General features: G+C 39.3%; 1 protein-coding gene across 1 annotated transcript; it reads right to left on the bottom strand.

The window, feature by feature from the left end:
• Positions 1 to 21146: 21146 nt before the first annotated feature.
• Positions 21147 to 21776, bottom strand: LOC131235648 (germin-like protein 9-3). The gene has a single exon (XM_058232919.1). The coding sequence runs from the start codon at positions 21774 to 21776 to the stop codon at positions 21147 to 21149; it is 630 nt and encodes a 209-aa protein (XP_058088902.1).
• Positions 21777 to 26409: the final 4633 nt, after the last annotated feature.

Genomic DNA, 26409 nt, shown 5'->3' with positions numbered 1-26409 from the left:
CCCCTCATTCAGCACCCCTCATGTGCTTGAAGTCGGGGATGGGGGAAACCCGACGGGGTCAAGGATCGCGGGGTCTCGGCCTCACACATTGGGGGGTCTTGGTCTCGCAATTAGTTTAGGGCATTTGATACGTGGGGTGTATCAGATTTCCAAATCTGCTGGATGAATGGACTTAACTAAGAACCTAGTTAACATCATCATTGCATGACATTAGCTAGGTTGGCGACTCGGCAGTCGAGGTTGCACTGAGGGAGTGTTGCATTGGCGATCGTTAGATGTTGTCGCACGAGGGAGTGTTGTGGTGAGGGCATATATCATATCATCCTGCATCCATGCACATTAATAAGACTAGATAGATGTTTATGATTGATTGTTTTTCATTAAATTCTTATTATAATTGATGCTTGTTGCGACTTAAGACTAATAGCACCCACTGAGTTGATCACTCACTCCCACTCTGGGACGGTGTTTTAAAACACCAACCAGACCCGTTCATAGATGCAGGTGATGCAGATTTCATGGAGCCTGGCGATGCGAACCTCAAGGAGGAGGACGAGTTCCCTTACTTCCAGTTGATGAGCAGGACCCCGTCGGATCAGTAGATGGGTCATTGGATCGCTGCGCAGAGGGCTCAGCTTTATTCCTTTTTGGCATATTATTCTTTGTGATTTTGTTGGGTGACACCATGTGTGACCCTTTATATTTTTCTTGGTCATGTATATGTACATATATATATATATATATATATATATATATATATATGTACGCTAGTTCTCTTTCATTTCAGTCGGCAGGTGCATTTGTGCTTCATGTTCCAGGAACTCTAGGTTGCGCATTTAAACATAGATTAATCGTATATTAATGAAAACTGATTACAAGTGACCCCGGGACCTCGGGAGTCGAGCGTATACACGACCCTCGATTTTCAGGGTGTTAAAAGATGGTATCAGAGCAATAGTTTGGAATCCCTTAGGCCATGGGTCATGAACTCACTAACGCGTCCGTTGACTTGAGATGATACGTATTAGGAAACGCAACGGGGACTTAGACTGCTAGGTACCACCCCAGCCCCTGAGCTGACGCTCTTAGACGAAAGGTAAGACTCACAAAGTGTTAGGGTTGGGTAGCGAGAATAAGTAGTGACGCTACGAAATAGGTCAGAGAACCTTATGAAGGGCTTAGGCTGAGGAGAGAGAGCATAACAATATTAGAATTCAACTTAGGAGCCGTACAACACACTTCAGCCCATCCCCAGGCAAAAAGTCAGGAACTTAACGGCGAGACCCGATCCGGCTAAGTAGGAAGTTTAGGTAGTTTAGGCCACCTAATCCTTAAGGGCCCATTTGGCCAACTGCGTTAGGTGGGATTAAGGTGAATGGAATGGTAAGAGTAGCAATACATACATGTGTAAAGTATTGTCTCTAGATTGTCTGTATCCCATGTTTTCTAATACCTAGTTTGGGATGCATGCAATTAAAGGTAAATCGCTGGATTTCCTTTCAAATTACACTTGAAAATCACATATCACACCTTCCAACACAAGACTCATTCTACAAAGCCTATGAAATAAGCTTTAAATTTCGTCCTACACCCATTCCCCACATGCCATTCCCAAATCTTGAGTTGGGAGTAGCATTGCAACCCCATTTAGTACAATTAAATGCCCTTAGCCGGATAGGTATAAGTTGAAATCTCTCTTTTCAACATATCTCTTTAAATATTCACCCGGCATCACCCTATTCTTGATTTTCCCGGGTACATTGGTAGGAATGAGTCGAAAATCGAAGGATTTGATGGTCGGAAACATCGTTCTAGACCAAATAAGTAGATACCGGGCTAAATTTGATGATTCCGACCTGCTCTAGGATGAAGACTTAAGGGTGAATGAAAATTTACCAAAAATGGAGGAAACTGTAAAAAAATAATATTTTTACTGCTAACCAGGGAGAATCTCATGAAACCACTAGGCTCATTGCGTAGATCGGTTTCTCCTACCCCAAATTCATATATGGCACGTCGAATAACTCATTCCAGTTTGTGAGATATGCCCGTCGCAAGGCGACCCCGCCCGAAACGCAATGAGCCGGCGGGACCCCGCCCGTACGACCACCCCACCCAGCCCGTGGACCCCGCCCGGAGTCCAGCAGCTGCACGGGACCCTGCCCGCTTGGCGTTGCACCCCGCCCGACCGGCGCAGCACCCCGCCCGACCGGCATGGCCCCGCCTAGATTTGGACAGATTTTGCCCCAACTTTGAAAAATCATATCTCCTTCGTTACAACTCCGATTTAGGTGATTCAAAGGCAAGATTGAAGCTTTATGAGTCTAGTTTTATATAAAAATAATAATAAAAATAAAATAAAAATTATAATATAGTTAAAATTAAGGTGTTTCACCAACTGTCCAAAAAATTATTAATTTCAGACAGCTGTTGTTCATAGATTTTTAATAATTTATCTATACTTCCAAATGATATAAAATTTTATAAGATGACTTAAAACTTGATGATAAACCATCATAAAAATTTTTAAAATAATTGAGTTAACTAAAGTACAATAAACATTACAAGATGGGTCCCTTTCTCCCTTTCAATGTACGCACGAGTGGGACCCATTTCTATTGCATTTTAAGGACCCAAACCCCTCATTCCTCCCCTCTCACTTCCCTCCATTGCTTCTAAACCCCTAGAAAGACCTCTCCCTCTCCTATTCTCAAAACCAAATCCCAAAACCACATTCTTCTTCTTTATATTTTCCTTCCCTCCAACCACACATTTCAAATCTTACATTTGTCAATGCATGTGGATGATTTTAAATAAAAGAAGTGTTCGTTGATGTGGAGATGCACAGTGGAGATCACGTTTAAGAGACTTCTCTTGAAAGGAAAAAAAATCAGTCGTTTTGAGTCTTCCTCAACTGATGTTGATTCTGTTGTTTACAAGCCCATTCGGGCTGAAGGTGATTCTGCATGTGGATGATTTTAAATAAAAGAAGTGTTCGTTGATGTGGAGATGCACAGTGGAGATCACGTTTAAGAGACTTCTCTTGAAAGGAAAAAAAATCAGTCGTTTTGAGTCTTCCTCAACTGATGTTGATTCTGTTGTTTACAAGCCCATTCGGGCTGAAGGTGATGGAAGACTAATGCTTACTACAGATGACGAGGTTATGGAAATTGAAGATTCGCTTGAGGATGATAGGATAGAACCTCCTCTAGTTAAAGACCCTGTGCACAGTGAAGGATACCTTTCAAATGATGGGTTTTCCTCCAAGAAGGCTGATTTAGAGAGCTTAGAAAGTTTTCTTTCACAATGTTTCTCTGTGTTGTTTCCTTATGGTTAGTTATGATTTTGCACATATTCTGATTATGAATTATATGTGTGCACTTCAGTGGAATGGGTAGTCAAGGTCCTATTGTGTTTCGTTCCTAGGCATTTCAACCATTTCCTCCAATCACTGCTTTCTAGAATCTTCTACTCTATGATGCATTGTCCCTTAAGAAATTCAAGTATCTAGATGCCTTAGAACACAAAAAGAAAAAAAAAAGAGGGGTTGGTACTTATCATACATGCATGCTTGTTTTAAAAGACCCTGTAGACTTTCCTATATTACCTAATAAATAGTTTTCTTAGGTCTGATTTAGGTCCTGTCTAGGTTGAGTTCATTATAATATTTGATAAGATGGAACCACATGTGGTAACTTGTGATTTATTGATTGATGGATGGTGTGAGCTGGGTAAGACAGAAGTTGCATTAGACATTTTGCTGTTGATGGGTGAGAAGGGTATTTTGCCGAATGAGGTTAAATGTACTTCGTCAATTAAAGTCTATTGTAAAGAAAGTGATATTTAAATTATATATGTATATACATGATATAGCTCGTTTGACTCTATCACCTAGTTTTCTTGCTCGGCTTCGCCATTTGAGGTGTGCAGGTAATAATTGTGTTGGGTTTAGTACTGAATGAGACCATGTCAAGATGCGAGTGTAGTCAATGTGAGTCTCCACCATGGCCGGTTCTTGGGTCCTAGTGTCATATCTGGAGTATTTTCCTAATTGCAAACCACAAGCTCTCGCACACAGCCTCGTTGCGAATGAGTAGCCTACCACCATAGTGTAATCACGCTATTTTGGAGTGGAGAGTATTATAAGAGAGCCTTCAAGGTAAGCGAATTTGTTACATTAGCACTCAAGAATGTGGTCTATGTGGTTAGTTATAAATGAGGACCCGTCTTCCTTATGTAGACCTAAGATCATTTTAGCTACCTTACATAAATAGCTAAGATAAGACTTACGATGTCATCCTGCGACTAAGAAAACTTTAGAAACCATCTAAATAATCTTACGTAGTCTCTACAATACATTCTTCTACTACTCTAGAATTTTCTATACATGTAGGAACCTCTTAACCTACAAAATGTGTCAAAATGCCCAGTTTCATGGAATAGCCTCCTTGAAATTTCTGGTATATCCATAACATCAGATAACAGATGAAGATTGATGCCCCGTGGGTTGCCAATGAACCAAGTGTAATTTTTCCATATTTGAGTTTTAGTATTTTGTTTCTTTTTAAAAATTACTTCTAACTATGATAGAAATCGTCTTGTATGGTTATAATTAGAATATTTTTAGTATATTTTTCTACTTCAAATAGTTTCTAGTACTGTTGAACTTTGACTCTTGAATAGGGTTGAGTTTGATTGTTTAATTCTTTCTAAGTTCATATTCGATGCAGACTTCACTAAAATATTGTAAGTTTTCTTATTTTCTTATGTAATCAAGATTCATACCACATTGAGGAGATGATGTTCTTCCTTTTTTCATTCCCGCGGCCTTTCTAGGGTCACCATCCCTTCTAAACCCTAGAGAGAACTCTCCTATCATAGATCTACTTCAAACCCATCTTCAAAAACCCATCTCAAACGCCCTTCACAAATCCAACACTAAACCTATTTCATTTTTCTAAAATATTTTCATCAATAATCCATTTCCTTGCCAAGGGAAGTGGCATTCCTAGCAACTGTTGCCTCCTTCTCTATTCTTTGATTCTTTCCCTCATGGGGAAAAAGCACCCCCACCCTCGTCCGACCCAGAAGAATAGAAGCTTAACACGGATAATTAGTAGTTTGTTTTGAGTCAGTTAGGACTATTTTCATGTGTTGAAGGATAATTAGAATTTTTGCTTGACTAGGTTATATTTTCCTTACGTTTGGAATATCTATGCTGAAATCCATACTGTAAGATGTAACTGGCCATACTAATGGCACTTTGAATCCAATATGTATGTATGGATTATCTTGAAATTTTCTTGTTGCCTTGTGAATGTTTGTATGTATGATTGCCTTACTGCGTCCTTATTAACATTATTAACACTTCAAACCACCAGAATACTTTAAAAATTTCGACTATTCTTTCATTCTTGAAATTTATGAAACTAAAGTACAATCTACTCTTAACCCACTAGACATGAGATCGAAATGGTGATATACATATAAGATTTTATACTACTAGAAACCTTTTTAAGATAATCATTTGACCATAAGCACCGTGGGAGATTTAAATCACTAAGTTAGACAAGAATTAAAATGAGAACTCTCTCGGATCAAGACCCAAAGGACAACCTTATAAAATAAGAGATTTAAACATTCTAATAATGGCCGTTTCCTAAATATTTAGATTGATCGGACTACGGAATTACGAAAGTATATACCTGCGAAGCATTCGCGGCTTGACTCAATTCTAAATCCTGGGCGACTACCAATGGACTCACTGCTTTGACCGAGCAGAAGACCAGGATCCACAAGGACGAAGAAGGGATACGATGAGCCTTCTACCTTGGTCAGGTAGATGATCGACGAATCGGGTTCAAGCATACTACAACCGTCTCTCCGTATTGATCTACTATTGAAAACAAATATATATATTTTTTTACTCTAGATAGAAGAAAATCGTCGCAAGGAATCTAAATCTTTATAAATAAATTTTAGTAAACTATCAGGGTGAAAAAGTTTTAAGGGGGGTAGACTGAAATGAGTCAGCCTAGCATAGATAGTATACACCCTACCATGCATATAAACTTGAAATCAACAAGCCTAGGCAAATGAAATACTGAAGTCCTTACTTACTACCCTTAGCAATTTCTACCATGAAAGCAAAGAGATGCAGAATGTAACATCCTTGATTTTCACTGTTTTGGATTTTCAAAAAAAAATCCATCAATTTTTATTTTTATTTTTTATTTTATTTAATTAACCTAAATATTACTTAATGACCATTAGCACTAAATGTCAATTTACACAGGGTGTACCAGTGAAGAACCGCATAAGTCCGGTTAATCATGTAACGTCCCGTCCAACCAGAACAGTGTACTGAGGCGTCCTCGTAGGATTTGCCGCAGGACCGTTTGTTTAAACTACTCATGGTCTGGTGCCATAATTAAATTAAGTTAGGATTAACCCATTAGAGTAGACCAGTCGGGTTGTGATTGGGCCAAGTACGGGCCATCAAGCCAAATGACCATTTACACTTGGCAGCAGCTCGTGCGGCTATACCGCGACATGGGAAGGTCAGAAAGTTATAAAAATTGAGGGGAGCATAGATCTCACTGGGCTCGGGGACCATCGCGGACCACGGACCCAGTGGACACCCAGAAGTGTAATCTGGCACTTGTCAGATGTGCCCCACCAATGCCAAAATTGGAATCTAGCACGTGTAAATAAAACTGAAATGTAAGACATTTCAGCCATCAGACTTCTTCATAATTTATGATGAGTGTCTAATGTATTTTTCTACACTCGCCCACAAAAATCTGGGTCCCGATCGTGGCACGGTGACTGTTGATCGCGAATCAAACCTGTGCGACCAACTCCATATCTGATCATTCTCAAATTTTGCATGGTCCTTCATCGGGCCAAGAAACACCTATCCTATAAATTTCATGGCTAGAGGGCCACCAGAACTGCCTTAGTTATCTAAACAAGCTCTAGACCGCTCGTTGGTGGACCACTAGTTCCAAAACTATAGAATAATGTCCGTCTCATTGGGCTTGACGTCCATCGCGGGAATCGGACCTGGGTACGGTCCAGAACTGGTCAACTTGAGCCGAAGGACGAGTACATGAGAAGTGCAAATACCCTAAAGGAAGGAGTTGAAACTTAAGTGAATTGAGTCGTCCACTCTTATGCAAAGTTGAGGATTTCGGACCGTCAGTTTGTGACCAAACTTTACCCATGGAATAAGGATATTTTCCTGCCGCGGCCCTGATCGACTATCGGTGACCGTTGAACAGACTTCTTATCATATCTGTCGATCGGCGCATCCAAATGGCGGGCCAATCATATCCATACGTAGATCATCATTAGAGCAAGCTATCCTACGGTGTATATTGACTTGTACACCTCATAGTGGGCCCTAGAGCTTAGAAAAATCCTCTCATAGGTCTAGTATAGTAAAAACCCAACACTTGGGGCCATTTCCACCAAAACTGGCATTATAAAAGGGGCTCATTTGGGGCACCCTTCTCCCCATACGAAATTTCCCTAGAGAAGGAAGGAGAGAAGAGAGAAAAGGGAGAAGAGAAAGAGGAGAAAGGAGGAGAAAGAGAGAGGAAGAAGAAAGGAAAAGAGTATGTGGTAGGAGGTGCGGCCCAAGGAAGCTCAAACTTGCAAACTCTCTACCTATTCTCCAAGGAAACCTCCACCAAACCCACCATGCCAAGAAGAGGAGGTAAGAATGGTATATTTCCCTTCAATAGAGCAACTTAGTGTAGATTTATAGGCATTAATGTTGTCTTCTTGATTTTGATTTAGGAAATGGTGGTTTTACCCAAATCCCCAAACCCTAAGATCTCAAAGAATGGAAATCTCCTCTTAAGGTGCGGACTATTACTCTTAGGTGACCTAGCACCAATTTTAATACGAGATTAATGATTTTGATTGCTTGGATGTTATTTTTGAAAGCCTAGGAAATCCTAGGAATTGTAGGTTGGTTGAAATGGTATGGATTTATATATTTAACCACTACGCCAAAACAGCCGATTTGCGACATATTTTTGCGACGGATTTCGTCCGTCGCAAAAATTGCTTGGTTTAACGACGGATTTCATCCGTCGCTAATGGAAAAGGTCCGTCGCTATGCCCGTCTTTCTCAAAAATCCGTGGTTCAAACGTCGCAGAATTTCGCGACGGATTGAAATCCGTCGCTAAAATCTGATTTACGACGTATTTTCGACGGATTTTGGTTCGTCGTAAGTTGGCGACGGACTAAATCCGTCGCAAATTTTGATTTTGCGATGGAATTCGTTCAGTCGCAAATTCCCGCCTAAAATACCAAACGGCGACGCTTTTCAGTTGCTTTTGCGACGGATCATGGTCCGTCGTAAAAGGACTTCTGCCTTGACATTTTTTTTAATAGAATGTGGTGGAAAATCATGTTTTTTTCTAGTCTAAGAATTGTTTTTTAATACAAATTCAGTGGTTTAATTGTACATATTTGTATCTAATATTATTTTTTAACAATTGATTGAATGCAAAAAAAAAAAAAAAAAATTAAATAAATAAACATTGTTTTTATATCAAGTGAGTGGAAATTATTAATTTTTTAAAATTTAAAACTAATATTTAAATGATTTGTAATATGACAAGAAAAAAATTATTGAAAGTTAAAAAAATTTAACAATGTTTAAGAAAAAATGAGATTTTGAAAAAATAAAAATCGTGATTTAAAAAAATCTATTTTGTGGGGAAAAAAAAGAATATTGATTAAAGTTGATTATTTGGAAAAAAAAAAAAGAATTTGATTTCGACAAAAAAATAATATCCTGAAAAAGAAAATTAAAAAGATTTCAAAAAATGTGAAAATTTTGACAATGTTGAAAAATGAAAATATTTTGAAAAAGAAAATGAGAGTTTGTATTTTGAAAAATAAAATAAAATTGAGAAATTCGAAAATAAATGCTTTAAAAAAAAATGGAGTTAGAAAGAATTGAAAATTTTAAAATTAAACAACAATAAAGAATCGATACTTCAACAAAAAACAAACATTTTGAAACAAAAAATAAAGAAGCTGAAAAAGTTTGTGATTTTAAAAAATAATTGAAATGTTAAAATTTTGAAATTAAATTGAAAAGTTATTTATAAAAACATTGAGATTTTGAAAGAAAAAAAATATATCATTTTAAAAAGGAAAATTAAAAAGTTGAAACAAAATGATATGCTTTTAAAGGAAAAAAATTGGCATTATGGAATTTTTGAGAAAAATAAATTTTGAGAAATTTTTTGAGATGTTGAAAATAAAAATTCAGAATTTGTATTTTATTTTTTTAATATTTTATAATAAAATTGATATTTTGTTAAAAGTTTTCAAAGAAAAATTAAGCGTAAAAAATATACATTTTGAAAAAAATGTTATTTTTAAATGGAAATTAAAATTTATCTGTGAAAAAAAATATGTAGCCTGATCAGGGCGAGTAAGTAGTCAAATTGAGGGTATTGATCAGTAAAATAGATTAAATGGACCAAACATATAAAATGGGCTAAATATTCTAGTCAAAATTGTGACCCAACTTATTGACCTGGCGATAACCTAAGAATTAATGTTAGTAAGTTTTGTGGGGCCCATCATGATGTGTGTCGAACATCAACACCGTGCATTTGATGTGTCCCTTTTAGGTTATAAGATATCTCAAAAACCATCCGTATACGAAACTCAGGTGGGCCATACCATCTAAAACTATGTGAAGACATCCTAAAAAATATAAAAGCACTTGGTGGGGCCCACATGAGTTTTGGATGCGGCTGAAACTTGGTCTGACCCCTCATCCAAGTGGAATACACATAATTAGTGGGTTGGATATGTGAATCACATTTAGGTGAGCCCAATATATGATTATAAATGTTTTAAGGAAACCCCTCTCTATTTCATTTAGGTGAGTTACTAATTACCCTTAGCATACTGAGTAAACTCTGTGGGGTCTACCATTATTTATTTATTTTATCCACTCCATTTATCCATGCTAACAGATAATTTGAGGTCTAAAGGACCAAAAGGAAGCATATCTAAAGCTCAAGTGGACCACACCACAGGAAATAGTGTGATTGAACCTCTACCATTGAAAAATTCTTGGAGGCCATAAAAGTACTTTTAGATCAAGCTAATGTTTGTATTTTCTCTTCATTCATATCGTTTTGATATTATGAACAGGTTGGATGGCAAATAAACATTACTATAGGCCTAAGGTAGGTATAACGATGGAAATCATTATTCCACACTGTTTTGTGTGGCATGGTCCACTTGAGTTTTGAATTTATCGAAAATTTGGGATCAACCCACACCGTTCATCAATTTTTCAAGATCATTTTAGAGAATTATCCAAAAAATGAATCATATTCAAAGATTAAATGGACCACACCATAAATAAGGAGAACGGATTGGCTACTCCCCCTAACACCAACTAATGGCTGGCGGTTGGTGCTTTGTGGGTCCCACCATGTTGTATGTGTTTTATCCATGCCGTCCATCTATTTTAAAAGATCATCTTACAACATGAGACAAAAAAAATGAGGTATATCCCAATATGAAATGGACCACATTACAGGAAATAGTGTTGAATGAGCATCAACCATTAAAAACATTTTGGGGGCCATAAAAGTTTTGGATCGAGATGATTTTTGTTTTCCCCCTTCATCTAGGCCTATATGACCTAATAAACAGATTGGACGTCAAATAAGCAGTACAGTGGGCCTTAGGAGGATTTTAATGATGGATATCCAATCACTATTGTTTTCATGTGGTGTGGTCCACCTGAGATTCATATACCTCTCATTTCTGGAATGAATCCCTAAAATGATCTTTAAAAATGGAAGAACATAATGGATAAAATACATACATCATGGTGGGGCCCACAGAGCACCGACCACCAGCCACGGGGCTGGTGTAGGGAGAGTAGCAAGACTAGCTACAGAAGTGACGTCAACAAGTTCCATGGGCCCCACCATGGTGTATGTTTTGTATCCACACCTTCCATCCATTTGGAGAGATTATTTTAGGGCAATATCTAAAGAATGAGTTAAATCCAAAGCTCTAGTGAACCCCAACACAGAAAAACTGTGGGACAGTGACGCCTACCATTAAAAACTTCTAAAGGCCACAAAAGTTTTAGATGAAGCTAATATTTGTGTTTTCCCTTATTTCATGTCTTTTTTTTTTCTTTTTTTTTCTTTTTCTTTTTTTTTTTTTTTGAACATTTGAACAGGTTGGATTTTAAATAAACATTATGATGGGCCTTAGGATAGTTTCAATGGTGGGAATCACTCTCCCGCTGTTTTCTGTGGTGGGGTCCACTACAGATTTTTATCTGCCTAATTCTTTGGCTTATGACTTAAAATGATATCTCAAAATGGATGGACGGTGTGGATATAACACAGATTTATATGGAGCTCATTTTTTGGTGGACGTAGCCAAAGGTATGGCTTTTAATGGTGAATGTTCAATCTCGACTGTTTTCCCGTGGTGCGGTCCCCTTGAGATTTATATCGATCTCATTTTTTGGGATTAACCATAAAATGATATGGAGAAGTAGATGGACGGTATGGATTAAAACATATAAATCATGGTGGGCCCGTAGAGCACTATCAGATGGAAAGCGCAAGTGACGTTACATATTTACTGAGACAAGATGTGAGTTTTGTGTTTGATGTAAAACAGTGGTGACTCATTCATATTAATAGTGGTACTACTATAGAATTATCCAGACCATCTAAATAATGGGTCTACTTGTTAATGGTTAATATTTATACCTTTTCATATATAAAAATATCTTAATCATTCAGTAAACGGTCCCTTAAATGTATGGGTATTAATGTAATTGATGTCTTAAATTATGGAAAACTCACAGTTTTCGGATTTGAAACTAATATCTCATTTCAGAAGAGGGATTTCCAAATCCCTCTTTCGAACGACGCCCGAGCTCTGCTTGGTTTCTCATTTTCTTCTTCCGCCGGTGGGTGAGCTCCGAATCTTTGAAGGATTTCAGGCATACCGTGGGTGAGCTTCTCTCAAAATCCCTGTTTTTATTCCAAAATCCATTCCATCTGTCATTGCTTTCTCTTTTCTTCTCATTGGGCCATGGTTCCGGTTGGCATTGATTGTAACAATGTCGAGATTCGGCAATGTGGAATGGATGCAACTTGGGGAGGATGAAATGAATTTGTCTTTCGTAGGTATAGATGTGATGTAGCTGTGATTAAGACCAACTGGCATTTGGAAGAACTAGCTTTCTTTCCTAGATAGTGGATCTCATGGATTCGCATTCATTCACTAAATTTGATTAGAATATTTTTCTATTATCTTTTGGATGTGCATTTCATTAACTGTTTCTACTTTTTGCAGCTTGATTTTGCAGTAACAATGGCAGCACTGCTCGGTATTCCTTTTCCTTTTAGAAGGTGCATCATAAGGATCTTGTTAATGTTAACTAGTAGTGATAATATTATACTTCTACATTTGGCATTGTTGTAAGCCTGTTGGAGTAGACAGGGTCCAGTTGTATTTCAAACAGTTCCTCTCCTTTGTTTAGATAATGTTTCATACATTCTCCTCACACCACAGAGGCTGAGGGTATGAGGAATCAATACACTGGCACCTTCACATCACATGTTTAATTTGTGATCGATATTTATTAAATCTCTGGCTCTTCCATGTTTTGTTTGATGGTATTTGCTCGTTGGCTTACAAAGTCTCATATAGAGTTCACAGTTTGTTTACTCTTGGGCAGAAGCAACAGGTTGCAATCCCCTCTCTGTATTTGGGGAAGATCCTCCTTTTTAATCAGTCTTCTTGTTCCTTTAATCTGGCCTATATTTTCAATCTTTGGACCTTTTTTTTTCAATAAAATTTACTATTACTGATCCAAAAAAGGAAAAGAAAGAGAGAGTTGGCAATTAGCTCATCTTTTTTCCTTTTTACTGATCCAAACAGGTTGCAATCAGTCATTTCTTTCAGTTAGTGCTCATTGTCAAATGAATGGTTAAAGTTAAAATGGTGAAGGTCTAAATTCTATGACTGAAGTTTATTTGATTGGTGTTAATGCAATCTCTTTTCAAAATGGAGTCAACAATTATAAGCTCTAAATTTCTGCACATGTACATCACTTGAGCGGTGGACGAGCTCTTCCCCTTCCCATTAGTACTCTACATATTATTACATATAATTGATTTTTTTAAATGTTGGTATTAAGCTAATCAACAACATTAGTCCATGTAATTACGAAGATATACTCACATGTGCAACACATGCATTTTACTAGTTTATTTATATAAAGTAATAGCTCCATAAACTACCAAACAGAATCTGCACCAAATATCCAGCTGCAACCAGCCAACCACATCTTCCAAAATTGTTTATCCATTTCAAAATAAGCAGTTTGGAGCATTTTATGATTGGTGGAACTGGATTTTCTTTCATGAATGTATATATACACATCATTTTCCTACTTTATGTAATTGGTTTGAGTTGTTGTCTATGCTGTGAAGTCTGTGAAATCTATTGCATTTATAATTTTATTTTGGTCTTTTTTAATGGTTTTTTTTTTCCTCTTAATGCCTTGTGGTTGCAGGGCTTGTAATCTAGAGCCACTGAAAGGATTCCCTTTCTTTTTTCTTGTATTTTCCAGTTAAAAGTAACTTGTTCAAATTGGGTGTTCTCCAATTCCCATCTCTTTATTGGAAATTCTTCTTCTGAATCTTTTATGCATGAATAACAGATTTCAAGTTTTGGGGTGTCTGATTGTATTTAAAGTTTAGACTTTTCATTCTCCATTGAAAGGAGGAGAGATTTTAGAGATGATCTTCAGGAAGGTATATCCTCTATTGTTTGTTAGATTCTAATTTCAGAGGGCTTTTGTTTTTCTTAGATTCTAATTCCTGAGAATCCAATTTTCTGGAACATTTCTTGGTTGGTAGAAGAAGAATCTCATCTGCTTCTTTTATTTTCATTTTGAAACAGTGGGTTTTTTTTAATTATTTATTTTTTTATACATGATGCTTGCAGTCTTTTCTTCCAAGAATATTTTCATCCAACGAGAAGACCATAAGCCAAACCGATGAAGATTCATTCGATTCTTCCGGTAAGTAATAAGCATCTCTTTACCTTTTAAATCCAACAAAATCTCTTAAATCCTTCTACCAAATTTTTTTTTTTAAATTTACTGCATGCCTTATTTCGTATTTCACAGAAATTACCAAACTCTCTTGCAGATTGCATAACTGCCTGTTCTCTTCAATTCAAGAACGTGCTAAATTTTCCAAATGCCCCTCTGCTAGATCCGTAATTCATTTTGGTTTTCTAAGGAAATCAGTACCCAACATTCGAAATTTTTTCGGGCAAGTTTACCTAATGATTAATTAATTCGAGAATTTAAAAATTGCATTGATTTTTAGTGGTGGATAAGGTATTTCAATGAAAGATGGAGACATCTGAATTTCTCTGTCAAAACTGATGGCACAAGAACTACTCAACTCATACGGACTATCTTTATGAGAAATCTATATCAATGCTGCCAAGATGGTCCCAATATCAATTTATTGCGGCCCATTTCTTTTAGCTGAGACTTCATATTCAAGGAAACGAACTGAGAAAAAGACAACACAGTAGAAAAATAACTACCCATTGTAAATGAAAACAACAAAGGAGAATATTGTAGATAGCTTTTTGAACTAAGGTAATTTGATATCCTTTTAAGCTATAACTTGGGATGTAAGAATGGCATTTTATGTGAGGAATTATGGAATGTTGAGCCTCAGGAAATGTGGATTTTACTGAGGATTTCAATTCCTTGTGTGTGGGCCTGTTGTCTGGTGATCTAGGCCATTGAGATGTTGAGCCTGCAGTGGATGGACCATGCTCCCAAAAATCTTCCACCTTTTAAGATTGTAAAAATCAGTTGATTGCCTAGAGTTGAACGGTTAAGAAAAAAATATAGGACCAATGGAAAAGAGAGCCAAAGATTTGGTGGATAGGGTCTTCCAATCTTGAAGACTTTTTGGGAGATGGGGGATGAAAGAGCAGCCCATCATATCAACAGTTTAGATCGCCCAACTGTGGGTCCCACACACATGGTATCTAAAGCCTGAGCAACTTCTGGATTTGATAACCCCACCCAAGAAACTTGGGGTGATTTTGGATGAAGTTTCTGTGTCTTTATCCTCTTCCGAGCTTTCCCTCTTATATCTAGTATTTCTTTCTTGCAAGAAATAATAGTGGAATTTGAGAGAACCTTAACTTTTTCAGCTACCCCACCATCCTTCAGAAAAAGCTTCTGGTATGCATTGATTTCATTGATTTTTCTTCCTATTTGTCTTTATCCCATCCAAAATTTTCCTCTTATTCTTTTATCATCTATTGATTTTAGTTGCAGAATCAGAGTCTACTTCAAGGCTAGGGAGTCTAAATTTTAGTAACTTCCAGTCTCAGACAGACGAGACTTCAGGTTTTCTAATTTTGATTTTCTCTGTTGTGCTCTGTTCCTAATTCTTGTTTGGGAATTGATTTGTACACCCACCATGATGATTTGCTAGAATTGTATTTGTGTTGGCCTTGGCATGCTTTCAGGAAGTCACCCACAGATATTGCCAAGAAAAGAAATCTGTATGTCTTGATTCGCCCAACATATTTCCATATACATTGTTTTATAAAGCAGAATTGTATTAGAAATTGCAGTCTTAATTGAGTATGGAGTCCTGATGTCACTTATAATCATTATTTGGTTCAGACCAGAAATTAAATAGGAATTCGAGTTGTTAATGGAAATGTGCATCTAGATAGTGCTTGCCTATAACATTGGACTTGCTCTTGTACAGACATTGTGCCGATTTTTTATCATCAATGCTGGCCCTGGTTTTAGGCTGCTGTGGAGGACAGTGTAGTCTTTTATCGATAGAAAAACCACTTCAAAGATTCATGTACTCTCAATGAGGCTGTTCTTCTATTTGTATTTAATTAATTAATGTTCCGTCTTCTAGAAATACTGTGACAGTGTCTAGCAGTTGTTTTTGACATGCTTCTCTAATTTGGAAGGGCAGGGTTCTCAGAGTTTGGTGAATATGTTCCCATGGAAGACAGCTATGGATTCAAGCTGGAAGAAAGAAGCATCCCATCAAAAGCTCCCGTCTCCTAGAAGTATGCAAGTATATATTAGATTTCATTAGGGAGTCGCAGGCTTTTGCAAGTCAATGGTTATATGTTGTTATATGAGGTATCATATTTAGTGGATTCCATTTATGTGCATGTATTTTTCACATGAGGTATCATATAATGCTTTGGGAGTTTTTATTTTCAGTATGATTGAACCTTTTAGTTTGATGAATAGGATTTATTTTGTGAATAGAATTCTTATTAAACAATCATATGAATTATTTTTTGAATGACTATCGGGTGTAAGATTCCAAAAAAAAAAATCTGACGATATTTTTATTTAATTGATTTTTAATAATTTACAGATATTTTAGCGACGGACCAAATCCGTCACTAATTTCTGAACAAGTTGAAAATCAACGACGGATTTGGGTCCGTCGCTCTCCTCATATTAGAGACGGACCAAATCCGTCACTAATTTCTAAACAAGTTGAAAATCAACGACGGATTTGGGTCCGTCGCTCTTCTCATATTAGCGACGGACCTTATTCGTCGTTAATATTTATAATGACGACGCCTTATTTTCGATTTTTGCGATGGATTTTTATTTTTTGCGACGGATCATATCCGTCGCTACTATGCGACGGACCTTATCCGTCGCAGATTAAACGACGGATTTTATCCGTTGAAAAAGAAAAACGACCCAGTAAACAGCGACGGACCAAGCGACGGACGAAATCCGTCGTATATTTGGTTTTACGACGGATTTGGTCCGTCGTAAATTCACGATTTTGGCGTAGTGAACTCTCTCTCTCATGATGTCGTTTATGTTTCTCACATGATTTGATGTATGGATGATCATATGCTCATGCCGTGTTGATTTTTATACGTTGTTGCTTCATATTTCGTATGCTTTCATTACTCTTATGTATATGATTTCTCAACATGGAGGAAGTGTTAACTTCCTTATTAACCCACACCACACACATACACTTTATTTATAATATTAATGATTTGCTTGTAGGAAAATTTGAATTGTATGTTGAACAACATGAGAACATAGTGTTGAATATGTTTGATGTTACATTGGTAGTTGACATGCTATGAGTCACTATTCCTACCCTTAGGTTGGTCAGGAACATGAGGAAAGCGAAGGTGGTTCCGTTGGTAGGACCACCTTAAGGCTAAACTCATGGGTTTGGACGAGTATGTGTGGGCGGCAGTAGTCAGGCTACATGTTTCGCTTGTACTAGATGTCATTCCGCCACATACTTGCTTGGGCTTGTGCGGTTTAGTCCACTGGCTGACCCACCTGGTTTATTAACCATGTTTGCTCACATATGTATGGAAACTGAAATACCCTACCACCGTTGTAGCCCAATCAATACCAGATGGAATATTGATCCACAGTCTCGTGAGCCGGGCATGGTGGAATGAGACACTATGTCCGAGCTGTCGGCCTACGCTGGGGTAACGCGCCTCCCCGTAGTGACCACGAGCGACCCCTAATTCAGCACCCCTCATGTGCTTGAAGTCGGGGATGGGAGAAACCCGACGGGGTCAAGGATCGCGGGGTCTCGGCCTCACACATTGGGGGGTCTTGGCCTCGCAACTAGTTCAGGGCATTTGATACGTGGGGTGTATCAGATTCCCAAATCTGCTGGATGAATGGACTTAACTAAGTACCTGGTTAACATCATCATTGCATGACATTAGCTAGGTTGGCCACTCGGCAGTCGAGGTCGCACTGAGGGAGTGTTGCATTGGCGATCGTTAGATGTTGTCGCACGAGGGAGTGTTGTGGTGAGGGCATATATCATATCATCCTGCATCCATGCACATTAATAAGACTAGATAGATGTTTATGATTGATTGTTTTTCATTAAATTCTTATTATAATTGATGCTTGTTGCGACTTAAGACTAATAGCACCCACTGAGTTGATCACTCACTCCCACTCTGGGACGGTGTTTTAAAACACCAACCAGACCCGTTCATAGATGTAGGTGATGCAGATTTCATGGAGCCTGGCGATGCGAACCTCAAGGAGGAGGACGAGTTCCCTTACTTCCAGTTGATGAGCAGGACCCCGTCGGATCAGTAGATGGGTCATTGGATCGCTGCGCAGAGGGCTCAGCTTTATTCCTTTTTGGCATATTATTCTTTGTGATTTTGTTGGGTGACACCATGTGTGACCCTTTATATTTTTCTTGGTCATGTATATGTACGTATATATATATGTACGCTAGTTCTCTTTCATTTCAGTCGGCAGGTGCATTTGTGCTTCATGTTCCAGGAACTCCAGGCTGCGCATTTAAACATAGATTAATCACATATTAATGAAAACTGATTACAAGTGACCCCGGGAACTCGGGAGTCGAGCGTATGCACGACCCCCGATTTTCAGGGTGTTAAAGCTGTCCAAGTCCAAATCGGTTGAGTGTCTCCCCTTATTCAATGCTTCCTCGGATGGATATGGGGGAGACTCCTCGCCCAATTTTTTGGCTGACTCATCTTCAGTTAACTCGCCCACCGCTCAGTCTATACCCTCGGAAGCCCCCTTCCACAAGAGCCCGACCCTTGAAGTGGACTTGTTGCCATTTTTCAGCAATTTAGGGGTTGATAGCTAGTGTAGTCCCTACCCCCCAGCCACATTCAGAGAATGCAGACTACAACAGACAAATTGTAGTGTTTGATTCCAGCTAGCCAGAAAGGAATGATGCAGAAGACCTACATGACAGGCAGAATACTAGGAATAAGAAGGAAACTAAACTCAGCCAGGAAGTGGCTAGTCAACTCGCAAATCCATGTCCGAAGATCATTGGCAGAAAATGATCCAAATTAAATCCGAACAGTGTCTCCATCAGGGGAGATAGGATTTCCAAGTTAAGGAACTTGCAGAGAAGGGCCGAGATGTCATGAGTTATCCATGACAGATAAAATTTTACTGTGGAATGTCCGAGGGATTGGCAATGCGCCAACTGTAAGGTCGCTGAAGAGGCTTATTGGATGTCATAAGCCTAGTGTAGTAGCTATTTTTGAGCCCATGATTAGGGATTTCAGAAGAGTTGTTGTTGCCTTAAGCTGGGTTTCCACTCCTTATGGTCCAACGTCGAGGAGGGAGGAAAGATCTGGGTGTTCGCCAATAACTAGCCTGGTATCTCAACTATCTTTAAATCCATTCAGATGATCTCCTTATCAGTTAACCTTCCCCCGGTCCATAATCAGGTAGTAATATCTTTCGTTTATGTTAGCTGCTCCAGGATTCAGTGTCGGGTGCTATGGGAAGAGATGGTAGCTATTTCCAAGAATGTTCAAGGCTCGTGGGTCGTGGGAGGAGATTTTAATGCCATTATTGACTCCACGGAGAGGAGCCAAAAGAGGTTCAACAAAGTCAGCTCCAAGGATTTTGCTGATGCAATTAATAGGGCGGGGTTAATCGATGTAGGATTTAAGGGGAACTGCTTCACGTGGTGTAACAATTAGTTGGGAGCCGCAAGGGTGTGGGCCAGGTCCGGAATATTTCTTCCAGAAGCTCTAAATGGTTGAGTTTGCCTTTGGCTTCAATGAGAATTGCATGGGCTCCACTACCGTCTTCAATTGTGGCCTGGAGCTGCAGAAGGTGCTCCTCAGCCTCTAAGACAGTTTGCTCCACTGACTTGATTTGAGCAAAGATATCGCTGAAAGTTTCTCTATTCCAGCTCTTCAGACTGATCTTGACCGATTGCATCTTGCTGATGAGATTGCACATAGGATCTGGATCGCTAACTGATTCCCAGGCTGTTTTTACTACCTGCGCAAATGAGTCGTGCTGGACCCACATTCTTTGGAAATGGAATGGTTTGGGTGAGGTTCCAGGCCAACTGGGAAAGGCTAGGAGTGAGGAGTGGTCCGAGTTGGTTCTAGACAGGTGTTCCACCTGAAAGGTAGGGAATGTGGTGTTCCAGCTATTGCTGATAAGCGTTTTTTTTCTGTGCAGTTCCTTACTATAGGTGGGCCAGCATTGTGTTCGACCTTTCCGAATGTGCAGGTTTTTCAGCCGGGGTCTCAGGATCCTTTTGTTAGCCTAAGCTCCCCTCTGTATTTCCTTCTTCCTATCATTGAAATACGCTTTTTCCGTTTTTTTTTTTTTTTGCAACAGATATCACAGATATATAGTGACGGGAGAGAGGGAAATGAGTCCGAAAAAAAACTTCACAGCCCACCTTAATGTATGTGTAACAACTTTATTTTTTATTTTTTTCAAAATGTGTCTGAGTTCATTTCCAAAAAATCGAGCTATGCAATCTGGAACTCCCTTACATAAAACAGGAGACCCAATCGAGAAAAACAGCTAAATAAATACAGACAAAACAGCACCTGGGATCACCGCATATTAATCGATCCCAAACCTACTTACATGAAACAGGAGACCCAATCGAGAAAAACAGCAAATAAATACAGACAAAATGTGTAACATCTACTCCATCTGTTGGTTGGGTTAGATATGTTAGGATTCAAAACTCAAGTGGGCTGAAACTGTTTTTGAGCCTCCCAAACTTTTGGAGCAACCTGTTATGCTGTTCCCTTCGTCCTATTGGGACTTAACCTTAATTATGATAGACAGGATGGTATATGTACCTTATGATGGTAACACGTGCTGACATGGTACATTATGAGATATGGTCAACCCGTGAAATGGTTTTGAAACTCAGTATGAGTCCTATGTGACTCCTCCAGGTGGACTCGAACTAGTAAGAAGGTGAGTCAACAGTTTTGATAGCCGATTGAGACCGTTTATTATTAAGCATAAGCACTTTTAAGGATCCCCTTTGCATCATTGGATCATCGAAGCCCAACGTATCTACTCGATCCCATGATCTTTTTTGAAGTATGTATACAAGCGTTTTATGGCCGTCCTAAACTTGGAACAATAACAGTTGAATTTTTTTTTTTTTTTTCCAATAAGATTCATTATTCAATGTAATTAAATAGGTTTATTGTGCTCATAATACAAACATAATATAAGTAGCCAACTTCAATCTTAGGCCTTGGGTGGTGCAAGTCCAGCCTTGAGCTTTTGAATGGTTGGAATGTCAGTCTTGAAAGCCGTGGCGAGGATCCCTTCGTCGATGCCAGTGGCGAAGATGGTGCTAGGGACAGACACTGTCCCAGCATTGGCGCTTCCAAAGGCAGAGAGGGCAGTAGCCGGGTCATTGGGGTTGGCATTGTACTGGTAGTGCACAAGTCCTTTGGGGAAGACGAACATGTCCAGCGTGTTGAGTGTTTGGGTGTAGAGCTTGTTGGTTGTGTCAATGAATCCCACTTCAAGGCTGCCTTCGATGACGAGTAGTAGTTCGGCTGCGCGGGGATGCATGTGGGGGGGATTTATGGAAAGGGATGGATACTGGAGGAAGGCGTACGAGACGCTCTGGCCATTGAGGGCTGGAAACTGGGCCATGCTTGCTTTTGTGACGTTAAAGGCTTCGGGCCAGTCCACTTGGAATGGAGCACGCATGCCGGAGAAGGTGAAGAAGGTTCCGTCAACGGTACTCCTGTTCGCTGGGATGATGAAATCGGATGTGATGTCTGGGTCACTTGCATGGGAGATGTGATATGTGGCCATGGTGATTACGAGCAAGAACAAGGTGTGGCTGAGAATGTTTGAAGCCATGGTTTGATGATCTGATGTGGTGTTGTAGTGTGTGATTGAAGGTGGGAGAGAAGGGTGCTTGTGTTGGATTTGTTGCATGGCTACGCATTGAGTGGGGATCCTCTGTTATCAGGTCAACAGAGAATTCCTGTTACCGTAATGGTTTGGCGTCCGAAGCTGTTTTTTATTTTTTTTACTTTTTGAGTGAGTGGTGACGTAGACCAATGGGAATTAGGGTATCAGGAATTCTCTGTTGACCTGATAACAGAGGATTCCGACTCCCATGGATTTTATATTGTTGGTGTGGACGAGCTTCGTGTTTGATGCGGGGCCCATTATAGACTAGGCGGACAGCTGGGGTTGAAATTCACAAGGCCGTTTTTGTGTTTTGTTCTTCTTTGGTTTCATGCCGGCCAAATCCACTCACAAGGCTTACAATTTCTATGCGTGGGTCCACCACGATGTTTGTGTGACATCTAATCCGTCCATCATGTGCACTCCCTCCTATTCTTCTTGATGCCCAAAAATAAGACGATCCTAAACTTGGGTTTCGATACCACAATAAAATCATGCCCAGAACCTCTAAAATCATGTGGTGTGGCCCATTGGGTTTTCCAATGGCCTGAGTTTTAGGTTTCCACTCTGGGTCGATTGATCGGCATATACATGGGGCCCACTTATCTAAAAGTTATTTATTTTTATTTATTTTTAATGGTGGGGATCTCCTCCCCAACTGCTATGTGTGATGAGGCCCAACTGACTTTTCCACGTGACTCCGTTAAACGCCACGTGGCATCGAGTTTCCCGAGAGGGGGTTGATGTGGACCGCACGCGCTTAAAGATTTTATTTTATTTTATTATTATTATTTTTTTTTTAAAGAAAAAAAGAAAGGTGGACACTTGCCTCTCGCATTGTATACGTGCAATCCGGCGAGGCCACGATGCACAAAAATAGATATCGACCCCAACTTTATCATATACCCAATGCAGAAAAATAATGCAGCAAAGAAAGCAGCCGTAACGGGGATTGGAGATGGCGGCGAGCCAGGAAATGGGGGGCAGCCGGAGCAACCCACAGGAGAGGTGACTGGCGGGGAGGGTGGAGGGAGAGCAGAATGATCGGGAAGGGGGTGAGGTTACCTCACCCCTTTGCTTGTCTTACCCCTTTTCTTGTCTTACTATGTCTGACCTGACCCATCCGTGCTTATAGATCTATACTTGATGTAGTCAACAGTGCTTCCGCCAAGATATTTTACAGTTTATTTTGGATTTAAGCTTGTGAAGTATGGCATGGTATTTAGGGGTGTACATCGAGTCGAACTGAGTCGAGCCAGCCTCAGCTCAACTCGGCTCGGCTCCTAGTTGACCCCAGCTCGAACTCGGCTCAGCTCGGTCCTTGAGCCTGACTGGCCAGCTCAGCTCGGTTCGATCAGCAGTTTGGGCCAATTCGAGCCAAGTTCGCCTGTGCAGCATTTTTACAAACACATGGACTGCACCTTCAAAATCTCACTGTATGTAAAACAACAGCAGTGGTTTTTTTTTTTTTTGTTAATCAAAACATTAATATCATCTCATAGATGGTAAAAGCTGTCACTAAAACAATATATAGTTCAAACAAAACCTAATATCCATCACATCAAAATAGAACTAGATTACCATGATACCTTAAATGACAAGTTCTCCCAACAAAAAGAAATATATCTAGAAACAAAACCATTGATGCCTCATTTCCATTTAGAAACAAACCCCATGCTCGACTCTAAAAATGTTCACACCCTTAATCTCCCTTCCTCTTAAAAGAGCATCCCTCCGTCGGCCTCACACGCCCTCCAGTTGGCTAACATAACATCGTTTGGCAGTTCCCACAGACCACAACAGTCTGCGAGTGGCTAAAAATAGTCGTAATATTAAAGCATCCCTGGCACTTCACATCCATGAAGAAAGAGTGGGGAGACTGAATGAGGCACTTTTTTTTTTTGAAATCCAGTGAGCTTTTTTTTTCAAGGAAAATCTGGAATGTATATCATCTCAACTGCTTTACAGGAGGATTCAGGGAGCCTTGAGGGGGGGTGTATCGTAAAAGAAAGGACATAAAGAGAAAGAAAGAAGAAAGCGAGGATGGGCTAGTTAGGTGGTGCGCAAGTTACCCAACCATGTTTTATCCAGAATGAGGCACTTGAGCTTGTGTCTCTTCTTCTCGAGCTCCGCCGGAGGATTCAGCAGACCGATATCGTTTGGCAGCACCATCTTCGAGAGGAATTCAAACGGCAGTAGCTTTGAAACCTAGCAGCAGTGGTTTTACATGTATTTTATCAAACACCTTCTAAGCAACATAAAAATCAAGAAAAAAAGGGTATTTGTTTCATATACATACCTTCCTTGCTACCAGCCACAATTCGTTGAGTCATGTCATCAAACACTTGGTGAGCAACATCAACATCAAAGTAACCGAGTCACCAAACTAGTGTGATTCGAGTTTGATTCGAGTTGGGTTCAATCTGAGTCGTGTCGAGCTCGGGCAAGCTCGAACTCGGCTCGAACTCATTTTCGATCTCAAAAAATTAGCTCGACTCTGTTCGAACTAGCTCAACATCGAACCGAGTTGAATCGAGCTTTTTCGAGTCAAGTCGAGCTAGCTAACCGAGCTAGCTTGGTTCATGTACACCCCTAATGGTATTAGGGATGTCAATGGGCCAGGGTTTTGAATATGCCTTTCCTAGTTGGACCACCTCAAGATGAGCTTGTGCTAGTGTGTGAAGGTCAAGGGTTGGGCTCGGGCTTGAAATTCATACCCATTTCTCAATCAAGCCAAGTTTAGACCTTGTAGGACAACCATCATCCCACATCAGTCCATTAGAGCTCGCAAGAGTAATTTTGTAGCATAACATGTCTTGTTACAGTGCCAACCCATGCCCCCATCTCTCTTTCTATGCTCCAATTAAACCAACCCACGAGCTCAGGCTAGCATAAGCATTTTGGGCCAGGCTCAGTTGGACTATTTTGGATAGTTAAAGGGCCAGGCCAGGCTTGGGCCTATGTTCAACAATGCAAGCTAACCCAGCCCATTGACACCCCTACATAACTGTCCTAGAAAAAAAAAAAAAAGTACCCAAAGAAGGATCTAGATGGAAGAAGGACATGGAAAGGCTAGCTTTTCAACTACGGTAACCATTTCAGTAATGAAAGTATGATCTGGAAGAACAAGCTGTAAAAGATCTCTATAAATACCAGAGGAATGCAATAGAGAAAAACCTAAACAAAAACCAATCAAACAACAACCAAACAAATCTATCCATTTATCTTTTATCTTAACTTATTCTAGGAGTTGCAGTAATTCTTAGCTATAATATTTAGTTTTAATCCAAATCTACACTCATACGTTGGATTTGTTCTCTATCTAATATCACGCAATTATTTTAAGAGAAGCATTCTTGCCATTGTTCCTACTGATCACCGGTTATGAACTTTTCCTTTTGTTTGATTGCAATAGTATTCTGAAAGTACTTTCTTGTGGAAGGCATAAAGTAATTCATCTTCAGAGGAAGAACCCCACCCTCTGATGTCTGATCGTTATAAACCACACAAGTCTACTGAAAAGGAAGAGATCTAGTATATATATTTATATATATATATATATATATATATATATATATATATATATATATATTCATATTGGACATATTTTCTTATTTCGATGCTTGGGGTAAAAGTTGATAGATTTGAATCAAGCCGTTGTATCAATTCTTGCACATGGATTCAATATCTAATTGGGTCAGGTTGACTTAGAGACCCAATTTAACTCAACTCCGTATTTTATAATTAAACCAGAAGAAATGTTAATTTCACTAATAAAATATAATTAAAAAAATGATGAGTAGGAAAATAGGCAAACTCACTAATGATAGCTTGATATACTTGCAGAAAATTTTTGCCAGCCTAATAAACCGGACGAGTGACTTAGTTCAAGTCATGCGGAGTTGTGTCAAATCGACCAAGTCAACAAGCCAACTTGAGGAGTCATGTCGAGTCAGAACCGAGTCAAGCACCCGGTGACTCAATTTCTAGACGAGGGTTTCGAGTGCTCCTTTTAAGTGGTTGTTTGGGTGTTCCACAAAATGAGTGGAGTTCAATGCACCTCAACCCTTGCGTAAATACAGATTATGTGATGACACATGCAAGAGGTTTGCTCTAATACACACTACAAGAAGAAGGACCTTTATCGGCGCTTTTAAGCGCTGGTAAAAGCCCTAATAGCGCCGGTATTTTCTTTTACCGGCGCTAGGCAAGCACTGATAATTGGGGTGTCGGTAAAAGATTTATCGGCGCTCGTACATTTTTAGCCGCGCTTGTCTGAGCACCGGTAATTATTTACCCTTTCCGGCACTCATTCTGCCTTTACCGACGCTTTTGTAAGCACTGGTATTTCTGACAGAAGCGCCGACATAACTGTAAAAAGCGCTAGCAAAAGTCTATCCAAGCGCCGCTAAAAGTATTGTTTTTGAACACTATTTCACAGAAAAGCACCACCGGTAAAAGTCTTTGTATAGATTTTAAATGCCCTAATAGGCCAATAATATTTTTTTATTACATATAATTCAATTGAAAACCCTGCATTTTTTTTTGAAACATAAAAAATAATGCAATACAATTAAAA

The sequence above is a fragment of the Magnolia sinica genome, chromosome 19, assembly GCF_029962835.1.
Source record: "Magnolia sinica isolate HGM2019 chromosome 19, MsV1, whole genome shotgun sequence".
NCBI lineage: Eukaryota > Viridiplantae > Streptophyta > Magnoliopsida > Magnoliales > Magnoliaceae > Magnolia > Magnolia sinica.
This window is presented reverse-complemented; position numbering and strand designations above follow the sequence as displayed.

What these genes read in the sequence shown, in the direction of transcription:
- LOC131235648 (XM_058232919.1), bottom strand. Translation starts at nt 21,776, where the DNA reads ATGGCTTCAAACATTCTCAGCCACACCTTGTTCTTGCTCGTAATCACC.